Source organism: Diaporthe citri (assembly GCF_014595645.1).
Source record: "Diaporthe citri strain NFHF-8-4 chromosome Unknown scaffold_1, whole genome shotgun sequence".
NCBI classification, from domain to species: Eukaryota; Fungi; Ascomycota; class Sordariomycetes; order Diaporthales; family Diaporthaceae; genus Diaporthe; species Diaporthe citri.
The window spans coordinates 8,618,679-8,630,116 of NW_025064846.1; the positions used below are offsets into that span (position 1 = coordinate 8,618,679).

The window sequence follows — 11,438 nt, forward strand, 5'->3', positions numbered from 1 at the left end:
TGAGAAGCAGTGCTAAGGGATGCTAGAGGATGCTAAGGGATGGTCTTAGCTCCCTTTTGGAAATACCCCGTTCGCAGTGTGGCACTGGCAGTTCGAAACCGTGCACCACCGCCCGTTTGGGATCTGCGTCTGGTCTGTCTCTACACCTTTGGGCGAATTGGAGAGCCTGGAATGTTCCATCCAGCCAGTAAATTGTGCCAGCCAGTGCCCGGGATGATTGATGATCGTACACCGTTAGCCTATAAGCCATGTGTACCCAAACTGTTTAAACAATTTGCTTTCAAGCGGTATTCAACCTGGTTCGATTTGTGCACTACTGTCGATGCAAGACCTCGGTGGATGGGCCTCACAAATGGGCATATAGAGATAGGCCAAGATTAGAGAATATCAACATCCCAAAACATGGTAAATTCCAATTCGCTTACAAACATGATTGCACATCTCTCACAGTGCTTGTAACTCTGAATTCCAAACTTGTAGAGGAAGTTTGCCAGCAGTTGACACTATCCACATCATCCACAACTTAACTCATACCTCTGCCCCGGTACCACATTTGAGCGTAAACCAAAAATGAGAAGGGTAAAGCAAACAAGTTTATTCTCATCCGCAGAGGCACACATTGTGGCCAGTCAGCAAATAGACTCTATACAATTCCTCGCACCAAGTAAACACAGGGAAAGGAGCCGGCAGAGGTCCAGGGTTCTCGAGGCTTATTTTGCCCCAACCCTGGTGGAATTGCACCTACCCATGTACCTGCAGGTGGGCACGCTACCGGCCCCGGCCCCCCCCCCCCCTTGCCACAGTACCATCTATGAGTAGCTCCTTCCACACAGAGCCTTTGGGCTGGGCAGTTGCAGGGGCACGCGTACAGGCAACCTTGATGGTCTCCCTCATCTGCACCTGCACCTGTGTCTTACGCGACTTGACTGCTTGTGCAAGCTCAACATAGAGCAATACTCTCTTATTCTTTGATCCCATCTCTCAGACCCAACCAAGTCAAGTTCCCATTGTGGCAGCTTTGGCTTCTCTTGAATCAATCCCACACCAGGCCAGCGACGCGTTTGCAATACGAGCCGTATAATTTTCTACCCTCTCCACCACTTCCCCAGTCCTCAATCACCAGTGACAAACATCAAGCCATCATATCCTCGGTTGCGACGGAGCATTCACTAGGCCGCCGGACTGACGCCCGAACTGTTCCTGATTTGACATCCACCGGTCTAGTGAGCCCAGAGATCATCACTCATTCCTTCCAACCTGCGATATAACCCCCAACGGATCCTGGGCCACAGCCTTGGTCGTCCCTCCTGTGCCCAAAAAAGTTTGGTATCACAACTTTCAATACCATCACAGCCACCGTTGGACTCGGGAATTTTTGAACTGATATCACCCTTCTTTGAGCCTGAGACTCGGCAAAATCTGTTCACAGTCCACAACTAGGCCGAGGCTCATCATTGCAGAACCACAATCTTGGGGCTAACCAACGTTCGGCGAGCCATCCGAAACGCTTGCTGCGACTCCTACGACCATGATCAATTTCGATTGTTTCTCTAGGTATTGATTGATTCTGGCCGGAGCTGCTCCAATGGATCTCATCGACCTCACTGGTGACAGTGATGCCGACATGGCAACCAGCCATGAACCGACACAGCGGGTCGGGGCCAACACTTCACCGCCGACCAGATTCTCAGAGAGCCGTTTTCAACTACATGATTCATCGGCGGCTTTGCGTGGCCATGCCTTTCCACCGCCAACCTCGCGCTCGAGCGAGCCGTCGGCGTCTCGCTCAAGGGGCCATTTGGACACAACCCCATCCAAGCCCACGAAGCCTGAATCCTCGTCTGCGAGGGGAAGTAGGGTCAGCAAGGCTTCACCGATCCACCTTTCTCCAAACCCAGCTATCCGGCTGGCTCCTCGCAGTACCACACCGCAGCCGAGCAGAGATGCTGTGACACATGAGGTGGCCGAAATCAGCCCATCCTTCCAAACTCCTCTCAAGGACGATTGGAACGTGGACAAGATCGAGCACGCTCTTTTCGACTTGTCAAAGGAGCTTGACTGGAATCATTCTAAGCTGGTCAACTATAACTTGCGGACTGCCGCCGCACAGAAAGCCCCAGGACGACAACATGTGAGCTCTACTGCGCATCTGGCAGACCTCAAACTGTCTGCGCTGCCATATGAGACGTCACAAGAGGGCACTATGAAAGTCCATCTCAAGACACATGGTTCGAAAGATACGGCCCGCGCCAACTCTGGGAGGAAGAAGATGGCTTATGAGGTCGTCTGCATCAAGTCTGACAAGCCACGAGTCCCAGAGTACAAGTTCCATCACGTGGAGATCTCAAGGAACATATTGACCCCGAACACAATGCTGAAGTTCATTCCGCATCTGCGTGACATGAAAGACAACGAGGAGGAGCGTTATTCTAGGTGGATAAAGGAACTCGAGGCGATGGATGCCCAGTCCGGATTCAATGTGACGTCTCTTAATAGGGGCGACAAAATGAGGAAGCGACTCAGGGAAGAAATCGCCGCCGAGATCTCCCTCTACGTCGATCGGTGGACCGCAAAACTCGGCTTGGACAACTGCAACAAATCCACCCTCGTCCGCTACATGGCCACACAGCCTGAGCACAACGACAAGATGACGCCGCAACAAAAGAACAGCATCATCCACAGACTTGATGAAGTCAGCTCACCACGAGCCACCAAGACGGCGAAGATGTTCACGGAAGCCTTTAACCACTTATGGAAGCACACCGAGCTCACCCTGAAGGACGTGCTCGCCCATGACGAGACCGTGGAGGCCGTCGTCGAAAACAAAAAGCTGGTCAAGGACGAAAAGCCTGAGGCTAAATCAAAGGTGGCAGAACGGCTCTTGGAACTGGTCGAGAGCAATTTGCTCACCTACACTATCCTCGGCTGCTTGTACTGCTACTCGCACTCCTGTGAGCACGGCGAATATGATCGTGACAACCAGCGGCGCTCGCTTGGCGTTGACCTGATAGGAAGATTTGGCGGCTTGATGAGACAGAATATGGCCAAGCACCTCCGGGACCCTGAGGGCTCTGCAGACAGGTCACCCGCTCGTTGTCGAAATCACTGCTGGCAGGATTATAGGTCTGGCAATATCAACGCGGATGTGGAGCCCTGGACCGACGACGAAGTCGCACTTCTCCGAGGTCTTTATGCTGCTTCGGCGGCCAGCCCAAGCCTTTGTTCGAATTTGCCTTGCCTTGTCTCAACCTTGCTGGGACGGCCGTGTTGGGACGTATATCGGAAGCAGCTCCAGCTTGACTTGGACAAATACGAATCCCTCTACGAGCTTGCGAGTCCTGATCCTGACCCACCAAAGGTCAAACCATTGGCGTGGTACGATCGTCACCGAAAGGAACTGAAACAAGATTGGCAAGACCATCTGAATGCGCACGAGTTCACTCGCCGTGAAGTCAAGGATCCTTGCACCCACAACGGCCCCTGTGGCAAGGGTTGCCCGTGCGTTGATGCGAAACTTCTATGCGAACGCTTCTGCCGTTGCACAGCCGAAAACTGCGCCTACAAGTTTACAGGCTGCGCGTGTAAAGCCGAGGGCAAGACTTGTCTGCAGTCGAAGAAGGAGGGCAAGCCTTGTATCTGTGTTCAGCTCAACAGGGAATGCGACCCAGTCCTCTGTCAAGGGTGCGGTGCTTTCGAACGGGCAGACCCCAAGAATGCTCACGATATGGACCTGCACTCATATGGTTGCCAAAATGTGTCTCTGCAGCGTGGCCTTTCCAAGACTGTCTTGCTGGGCGAGTCTCAAATCGAGGGCTGCGGATATGGACTATTCACAGCGGAAGACATCGCTCAAGATGAGTTCGTCATTGAGTATCTTGGCGAATTGATCTCACACGACGAGGGTGTCCGTCGGGAAGCACGACGCGGCGACGTTTTCGACGACTCCAAACACAGCAGTTACTTGTTCACCCTCCTGGACTACGAGGGCATCTGGGTCGACGCGGCCATATACGGCAATCTCAGTCGCTACATCAATCATGCATCTGAGTACGACAAGGTAGGAAAGAAGCTGGTCAACATCGTGCCCCAAATCTTATTTGTGAACGGCGACTACCGCATCAAGTTCAAGGCTCAGCGCGATATCAAGGCGGGCGAGGAACTCTTTTTCAACTACGGAGAAAATTTCCCCAATCTCACCAAGAAACTTCTCGACTCCAAAGATGAAGAAAACCGACCAAAGCGCGGCGGCACTGTTAGGGGCCGAGGTGGCCGCGGCCGCGGCGGACGGGGCAGAGGGCGAGGGAGTCTCAAGATCACCACCACCGGAACCAAGAAGGCGCCTAGAGCCTCTCTAGATGAGGACGATGAGGTGTCGTCAATCGAGCCCGTCGTCCTAGACGAGCATGACAACGAAGATGATGGGGACTTCCGGCCGGGACGGTCGTACAAACCAAGGAGAGCTGGGACTGCCTTGGGAGTGCGGGGCGGCCGCAAGCGAAAGAGGCATGCCTCGAATGACTTGGATCCCGATGATCCGCCACCTGCTCGCGCCACTAGAGGCGGACGCGTTAGAGGCAGGGGTTCGCGTGGGCGTCAGCGAGGTGGCGGTCGCGGTGGAAGGCGCACCGCAACAAACGTCGAATCCACAACTACGACTGCAGCATTTGCCTTGGACGGCACAGACGAATCATCCAGTAACGGCACCGCCGCCTCTCTCATTGAAGCTGCACCTACTATGACGACGCACGCAATTCTCGGCACACCTAGTAGCCGTGCCGGGCGTGGCAAGCGTCGAAAGCACCTCGATGGTGACGATTCCGAGTCTGAGTTCAAGATTCATGTCCCTAGATCAGGAGGCAGCCAGCATAGTCCTAGTCTGAGAAGGCGCACAAGAAGAGACATTCCCGACTCGGATGACGAAATGGCGGACTTTGACCATGGAGACAGCTTCACACGTGGAGGCACCGCGGAGGGCAGTAGTCCGATAGACCGGTCGCAGCGCAAGAGGCAGAGGCCGGCTAGGTACCGCGATCTGGAGGAGTAGGACTTCACCACGAAGCAGACCCGGCGCAAACGGCAGGCGACCACCAACTCAGCGCAAGGCAGAAGAGGCGAGAAGAAAGTTGTGGAAGATGCGCAGTTGTCTGAGGATGCTGAATACACTGCTGGAAGATTTGTCGTCGCTAGAGCCAGTAAGAGCCCTGACGTCAAAATGCTCGGCCGAAATGCAACGGGATCGAACACCAGTGCTGAAGGGGGTCGTCGAAAACAGTTGGCGAAGCGCAAAGGCATCAGAAATAATCCGCGCCCCTCGGCAGAGACCCTGCTTAACAGATGTAACTTCGACGAGGGTCTGCGACGGGGCCTTCTACAGGCTGCGAACAACGATTCTCCTCTTCCAGAATGGATGCTTCGTCGCAAATCGTATGAGCGCGCAGGCGAATTCTACGTGCGTCTGAGGGCAGAGCTTGTTACCCCGGAACGACGTGATCAGGCCAAAATTAAGCGTATGCTGGAAGAACCTCATTCTTCGCAGCAGCGAGGCGCAAACCAGTATGACGGTGCCGATGACACAATGCCCGGACAGGACGTTGACCATGTCGACTGGGCTGACGCAGAGAATATCGACAAAATACCGGTCAAACAGCCTACGAAAGTAGTACAGCAGCAATTGACGGGCGATGGAGAGCATGTTCAATCCTCGACAATGCTGAACCAAAACACCAGGAGATACCGCGACGCTCTGCGCAGAGGTCTACTCAAAGCTGCGGAAAACGGCACTATCCTGAGCGGCTGGATTCAGGACCGCAGCGTCGCCAGTCTTGGCGGCTTTTGGGTCCGCTTGAAGGAGGAGCTGCTTTCCAAAGAGCGTGACCAGGCCAAGATTCAGCGCATGCTGGATGAATTGAGGGCTTCCGAGCTGCAGGGCGCAGAGGCAGCCGATGACGAGCTTCTTTCTGCCGGAGAAGGGGAGCTGGAGGAAGGGGAGGAGGAAAAGGAAGAGGGAGATGAAAGCTCAGAACAGCGGAGACAAGCTGTCAATGATGAGGCAGAAGTGGAAATGAGAGGTCAACCAGACATGGATGACGACGACAGCGATGACGACGTCTTTGTGCGTTGGCCGAGAAGGCGCCGACGGCCGTTGACTAGGCACCAAGTCGAATAGGAGCTTGAGGGAGAGAATCCCATTCAAGTAGGGCTTCGGCAAAGAACCAAGCCTCGAGGACAGTGCCTGCTCTGAAGGACGGTGGAAGCTTGAGAAGGAAGTGCCGAACATTTGTAAATCAAGATACTCATATGTCGAGCAAGGCATACATACAGTCGCCCATCAGGTTCCTAGGCTTAGTAGGACCATCCGTAATATCATCCATAGCTCAATCCAACTCGACGTATATTGTAACGTTTCTGGACATCTCAAGTCACCCAGATGATAGTGCATGGTAGACCGCCCCAGCTGTGCCAGGGACACACACTTGACCCCGAGCCGCACCAAAGGGAAAGGAAAAGGGTCTCACATCTATCATCCTCCTCATTTCGTGGTCGGTTTTGACACAAGGGTGCTCACCCAAGCATCTCGCAAATCAAGAAACTGTATTCCGAAAGAGATCCCTTTATTTCATACTTGCACATACCGTCTGAACACCGTCACATCGAATGATGCTATGGCTAAGGCACCCTCCACGATTCATGTTGGAAAGCCTCCAATTGGGTGGAGAAAAATACATGTATGCCCATACTCAGGAGAATCGTCACCCATCTTACACACATCCCGTCACATAGAGAGGTCGTACCCTGACCAAGAACGCCTGGCTCTGCAACAAGTCACGCACACAGCTTTCTTCTACCATCGCCTTCGATGCTTGTAGCCACCAAAGGCGACGCGCCCCACTTGATACACACACGTCCACGCGCCTTATTATGATGCATCCCGTCCCTGTACCACCTCGGAAGGGGTACAGTGGACGGAGAGGAGTGCGCACAGCTTGACCTGTGGACGACCAAGGCCTCGGAGCATGATCTCTTTTACAAGATATGATCCCAAATATAACCACGGCCACCTGTGGTTGTCCTCCCACCCAGGCCTGCTGCGGGGCTGCAGTCATCCCTGGGTTTACATGACGCGTTCATAGCGTCGAGTTGACCTAGAACCGCTGGCTCCCGCTATTGATCCTTCCGGTCGCTGTTGAGCCCGGCTGCCCTTTGTGTTCTCCTTATCGTTCTAGCCATGTTGCACTCGAAACGTCTGGCTCGACCCATGCGATGCGATAGTCGACTGTGTCTCCTTCTAGCCTTCTACCGGCGCAAATGGAAATTGTCTGTATGACATTTGTTGTATATAAGACCGTCGCGTCTTGTAACTTGTATGCCTTCTCGTTGACGACCGTCGCTAGACACTTTGGGGATATACATTCGCAGGCTGTGAGGTGGAGTTAGTACGAGATTGTGGCAAGCAATGGGAGAGGAGCCACGGCATACTGGACTGTTCAGCATTTGCTGTCTTTTGTTCCGGCCCTTCTTGATGTGGCTCTTCAACGCGTTGGAGTCGAGGGGCTTCAAGAGCTCGAAACTACATAACAGTTCCGAAGACACTGACATGACCGCGCCCCAATTATCGAATTCACCGCAATACTGTACAGCGTCAGTACACACACGCAGGGTAAGATCGAGTCAAGGGGATGTGACTTACATTTGGCGCACTGAACACGGTGACTAGTACCCTGTCCGTGAAAAATTCGTAGCCATCCTCGACAACCATGTGCGCACGGCAAACGAGATCGAAGTCATGCGTCGTGAGGAAATCCGTGATGACTTTCTTTCCAAAACAGTAGCTGACACCTCGTTCGTTTGCTTCCCAGTCCGCGTCCATGTCAGCCGGATCAGACCACAGCAGGTCGTTCAGTAGCCCGTAGTCGGGTACGTCGGTTGGTCGCGCGATGTTTCGGATGTCATCCATGTCCCTGAGCGCAGGCGACAATCCGCCGTGCACACAGAAGATCTTCCCTGCGACAATAGCGGCAATGGGAAGGGTGTTGAAGGTATCAATGAACGTCTTCCAAATCTTGACGTTACATCTGCGCTTGCACTCATCGTAGAACCCGTAGACGCGCGTGACGTTGGCGCACTCGTGGTTGCCGCGAAGGAGAAAGAAGTTCTCGGGGAACTTCAACTTGTAGCACAGCAGCAGGAGAATAGTCTCAAGCGACTGCTTACCTCGGTCGACGTAGTCACCTAGGAAGAGGAAATTGGAAGTCGGCGGGAATCCGCACATCTCGAACATACGGATGAGGTCCGTATACTGTCCATGAACGTCGCCGACGATTTTCACAGGGGCATCTAATTCCAGCAGGGCAGGCTGGGTCAGAAGCACTTCCCTAGCACGCTGGCAAATAGCCACGATCTCGGCATTTTTCAGGCAGACGCTCTTGGTCACTTTGCCAGCATAGCCGGCGTCCAGCAATCGCTTGATGAAATCGTCCAGGTCGATATCCTTGATCTCACTCATGGCGACAGCCTGGTCCTGGCCAGGCGACGTTCCTCCATGGATTGGGTTGACAGAGTTGTCACGCCTGACCAGTATCGACTGGCCTGGTTGTTGTGCCTCCCCATTTGGGTCCGGCACCCCAGACGGTGGCGCGTCAGACACGTGGTCAACCTCGCCCGATGCTTGTGCAGCGCTGACATCGTGCTTCCCTGACATGCCCGATCCGGACTGTATGGGGGACGGTGGAGGCTGGGTCTCGTCGATAGGAGAGGTCACACCGGTATCGATGGACGAGGGCGAGGTCGGGGACACGGCAGGATCGGAGGACCTGCTGCGAGAGAAGCGCCCACTACGGCCCGACTTGACCGACCCAGCATCGGACTTGTCGCCGCCGTCGCCATTAGATAACAGCGCGGAGTTACGCGGGCTATCGGTTTTGGCGGAGGAGCCTGGGATCTTTGACCTGAGGGTCTTGAAGGACCTCGTGGAATCCTTAGTGTCTGACTTGCTGAATGATGGGTATGACTGCAGGCCGTCCGGGCTGCGGTCGCCCGCGCCGGCAGAGCTGGTGGGCCTGGGCGTACTGGTACCGTCCTTTGATGGCTGGTTTCCCATCGCGAGTGTGGCCTTGGTCGAGTCTGGGCAGGGAGGTCAGAAAATCCGGCAGGCTAAACGGTGTGCGCGTTGGGGTATGTGGGCGAGTTGACAATGCCACGATAGCCTATCGCTGCACCCGTTTTCGCCGTTGGAAGGAGGTGTATGTGTGTGAGCCCGCGATGCGCGACGTGGTTCTAGGGAGGATGGTAGAGTCTGACGAGTACAGCCACAAGACGCGTGGCGGTGATGGGACGTCGTCGGCCCTGTATGGACTCCGTGTTTGGTGACTGGTACGAGGATCGTGGGGAGTTCGTGTCGAGGAGTGTGGATGGGGCGAGGGTGGAGAGCAAGGATCACGAGCGGGTGTCGATGCTTCGTGGGCGATGAGGTCAGGTCAGTGGACCAACAAAGGTGGAGAGCGAGGGCGGAGGTGGTCTAGACGCCGGACGGGAAAACGAGAATTGTCAGCCTTGCCTGGCAAGCGGAGTTAAGATGGAGGGCGAGTGGCAACGGCGGGGTGGATGACGACGGAGGTGAAGAGGCTGTGAATACGACCGTGTAGGCAGAGGCGTGGGCCGGAGATTCGAGCGGGAGATACGGCAGCGTGGACGGAGGTGGGCTTAGGACCGACCAGCCAGGGAGACACAGGAGGACAGCGTGCTTGACTCACCGTCCGGAACACCGAGAGCGAGCAGCAGGCGGTGGGATGTTGAGGTAATCAGGAAGGAAAGTCGGGGGCGGCTTGTTTTAGGGACGGGCCAAAGTGTTTCGTTCGTGGTACCTCTGTTTCGGTGAAGGAGCGCCTCTGGGCCCGGAGTGGATTTGGCCAGTTGACAGCCAAGAGAAGTGGCTGTAAGGGAAGGAGGGCAGGGTGGGGGAGTGGCAGGAACGATGACTGCTGCCAGGGGTGGTGGCCAGTCAGTCGTGTGTGTGTTGAGTCTGTCGTCTAGAAGCGAGTTCCAAGAGCAGCCTGGCCTTGTTGTTGTGATAGATCGGACAGCAGAGGCAGGGGGCAGAGTCAAAGAGGCGCGTTGGAGGGGCAGGGCTTTGTGGAGTCGGCGCGGAAGCTTGAGTGACGCTGGGCTGGCCGGGTCCGGGAGGTTTGTACTGGTTTTATTAAGTAACCTTGGGGAGGCGCCCTTTCGGCTTGAACCTTGTGCCTCTTCCCGCAGCGTCTGGGCCTGGTTGGTCTTGAGCAGAAGAAGGTCGAGGGTCGGTGGGCAGTGAGCGCTGTTTCAGAAGGATCGGACCGATAATCAGTCAAGGCCGCCAGTCAGTCGGTTGTGGGAGGAGTTCTGGCGATGTGAAGATGGACTGGGGCAGGCTGTTTGGACGAGAAAAGGCGGGAGGCGGGAGGCGGAATTGCACGCATGCGCGGCTTGTATGCGGGTGCAGTTGAGTGCTGCAGATTGCAGACGCAGGCGCAAGGACGGGCGAAAGAGGGACAGACAGGTGAGACCCTGGCTGCCAGGCCCGCCTGGGTCCTGGTGCAAGATGCCGTATCCAGGCGTGGTTGACTGGATAGCTGGCGACCTGGACGACCCGGCCGACCAGGAGCGGTCATGATCTGGGTTCGAATTTGAGGCTTGGCGAGCATGACTGGCGCCTTGGGATTTCTGGGCGCTCCACGACAGCGGTCCGCAAGCAATCTATCGGTCGCCCGCCAGGCCCGCCCCTCTGGCTCCGTGATGAAAATCACTCTACTCAGCTTGTCCAGCTCCCTGGGCCTGCGTCTCCGTCGCATGCCGTACTCCTCCGCCTGCGTACTCGTTCTGTATACGGCAGGGTGGTATGGCTGTACATGCGTTTGGTGGACGGGTAGGCTTCGACGTTGTCTGTGCGCGATGGTCTGCCGCTGTCTGACAGACCTGAGGATCGTCACCGCGTTGCCCATAACGAGAAGGCGGCCAAAGTCAATCTGGCCGGGCTTTTGGTTCTGGCTGGTCGTCGACGTCGAACGCAGACGCAGATTGCAGACGCGGGGTGCGGTTTGGCAGTTGCATCCCGACGCACCGATCGCACCAGCCCGTTGGTCTCTGCGCCGGCCGCCCCAACACCCTGTGCAACGCTCCTGCCCTGCGCTGTCGTCCAGGTGTTGATTCGCCAGATCTGGTGCTGGTACAGCTGCTCGTGCTCACCTTGCACAAAGTACAGAGCACAAAGCATCCATCTTGCCACACCCCACCAACAAGTCCCCATTCACTGCCCTCGTGCCCCGGGCCCAGACCCAGGCCCAGCCACATCGTCGTAACACGCCTATTCTGATCTCTAGCATGTTGGTTCGGCCAACGTCCCGCTCCAGCAGACATTGCCATTGGACTAGGTTGGGTCGCTACACGATCGACTAGGTACCTTGACT

The 11,438-nt window shown here is 55.6% G+C and overlaps 2 protein-coding genes across 2 annotated transcripts; one reads left to right on the plus strand and one right to left on the minus strand.

Annotated features, from left to right (window-relative positions):
- Window positions 1-1,585: 1,585 nt before the first annotated feature.
- Window positions 1,586-6,340, plus strand: INS49_002219 (uncharacterized protein; the record flags this gene model as incomplete). Its single annotated transcript, XM_043163033.1, has 4 exons — window positions 1,586-5,022; window positions 5,335-6,112; window positions 6,198-6,279; window positions 6,333-6,340. The coding sequence occupies 4 exons, from the start codon at window positions 1,586-1,588 to the stop codon at window positions 6,338-6,340; spliced, it is 4,305 nt and encodes a 1,434-aa protein (XP_043031539.1).
- Window positions 6,341-7,387: 1,047 nt separating this feature from the next.
- Window positions 7,388-9,097, minus strand: INS49_002220 (uncharacterized protein; the record flags this gene model as incomplete). The annotated part of the gene is made up of 3 exons (XM_043163034.1): window positions 7,388-7,417; window positions 7,477-7,629; window positions 7,688-9,097. 3 exons carry the CDS (start codon window positions 9,095-9,097, stop codon window positions 7,388-7,390), a joined length of 1,593 nt encoding a protein of 530 aa, XP_043031540.1.
- Between the last annotated feature and the right edge of the window lie 2,341 nt (window positions 9,098-11,438).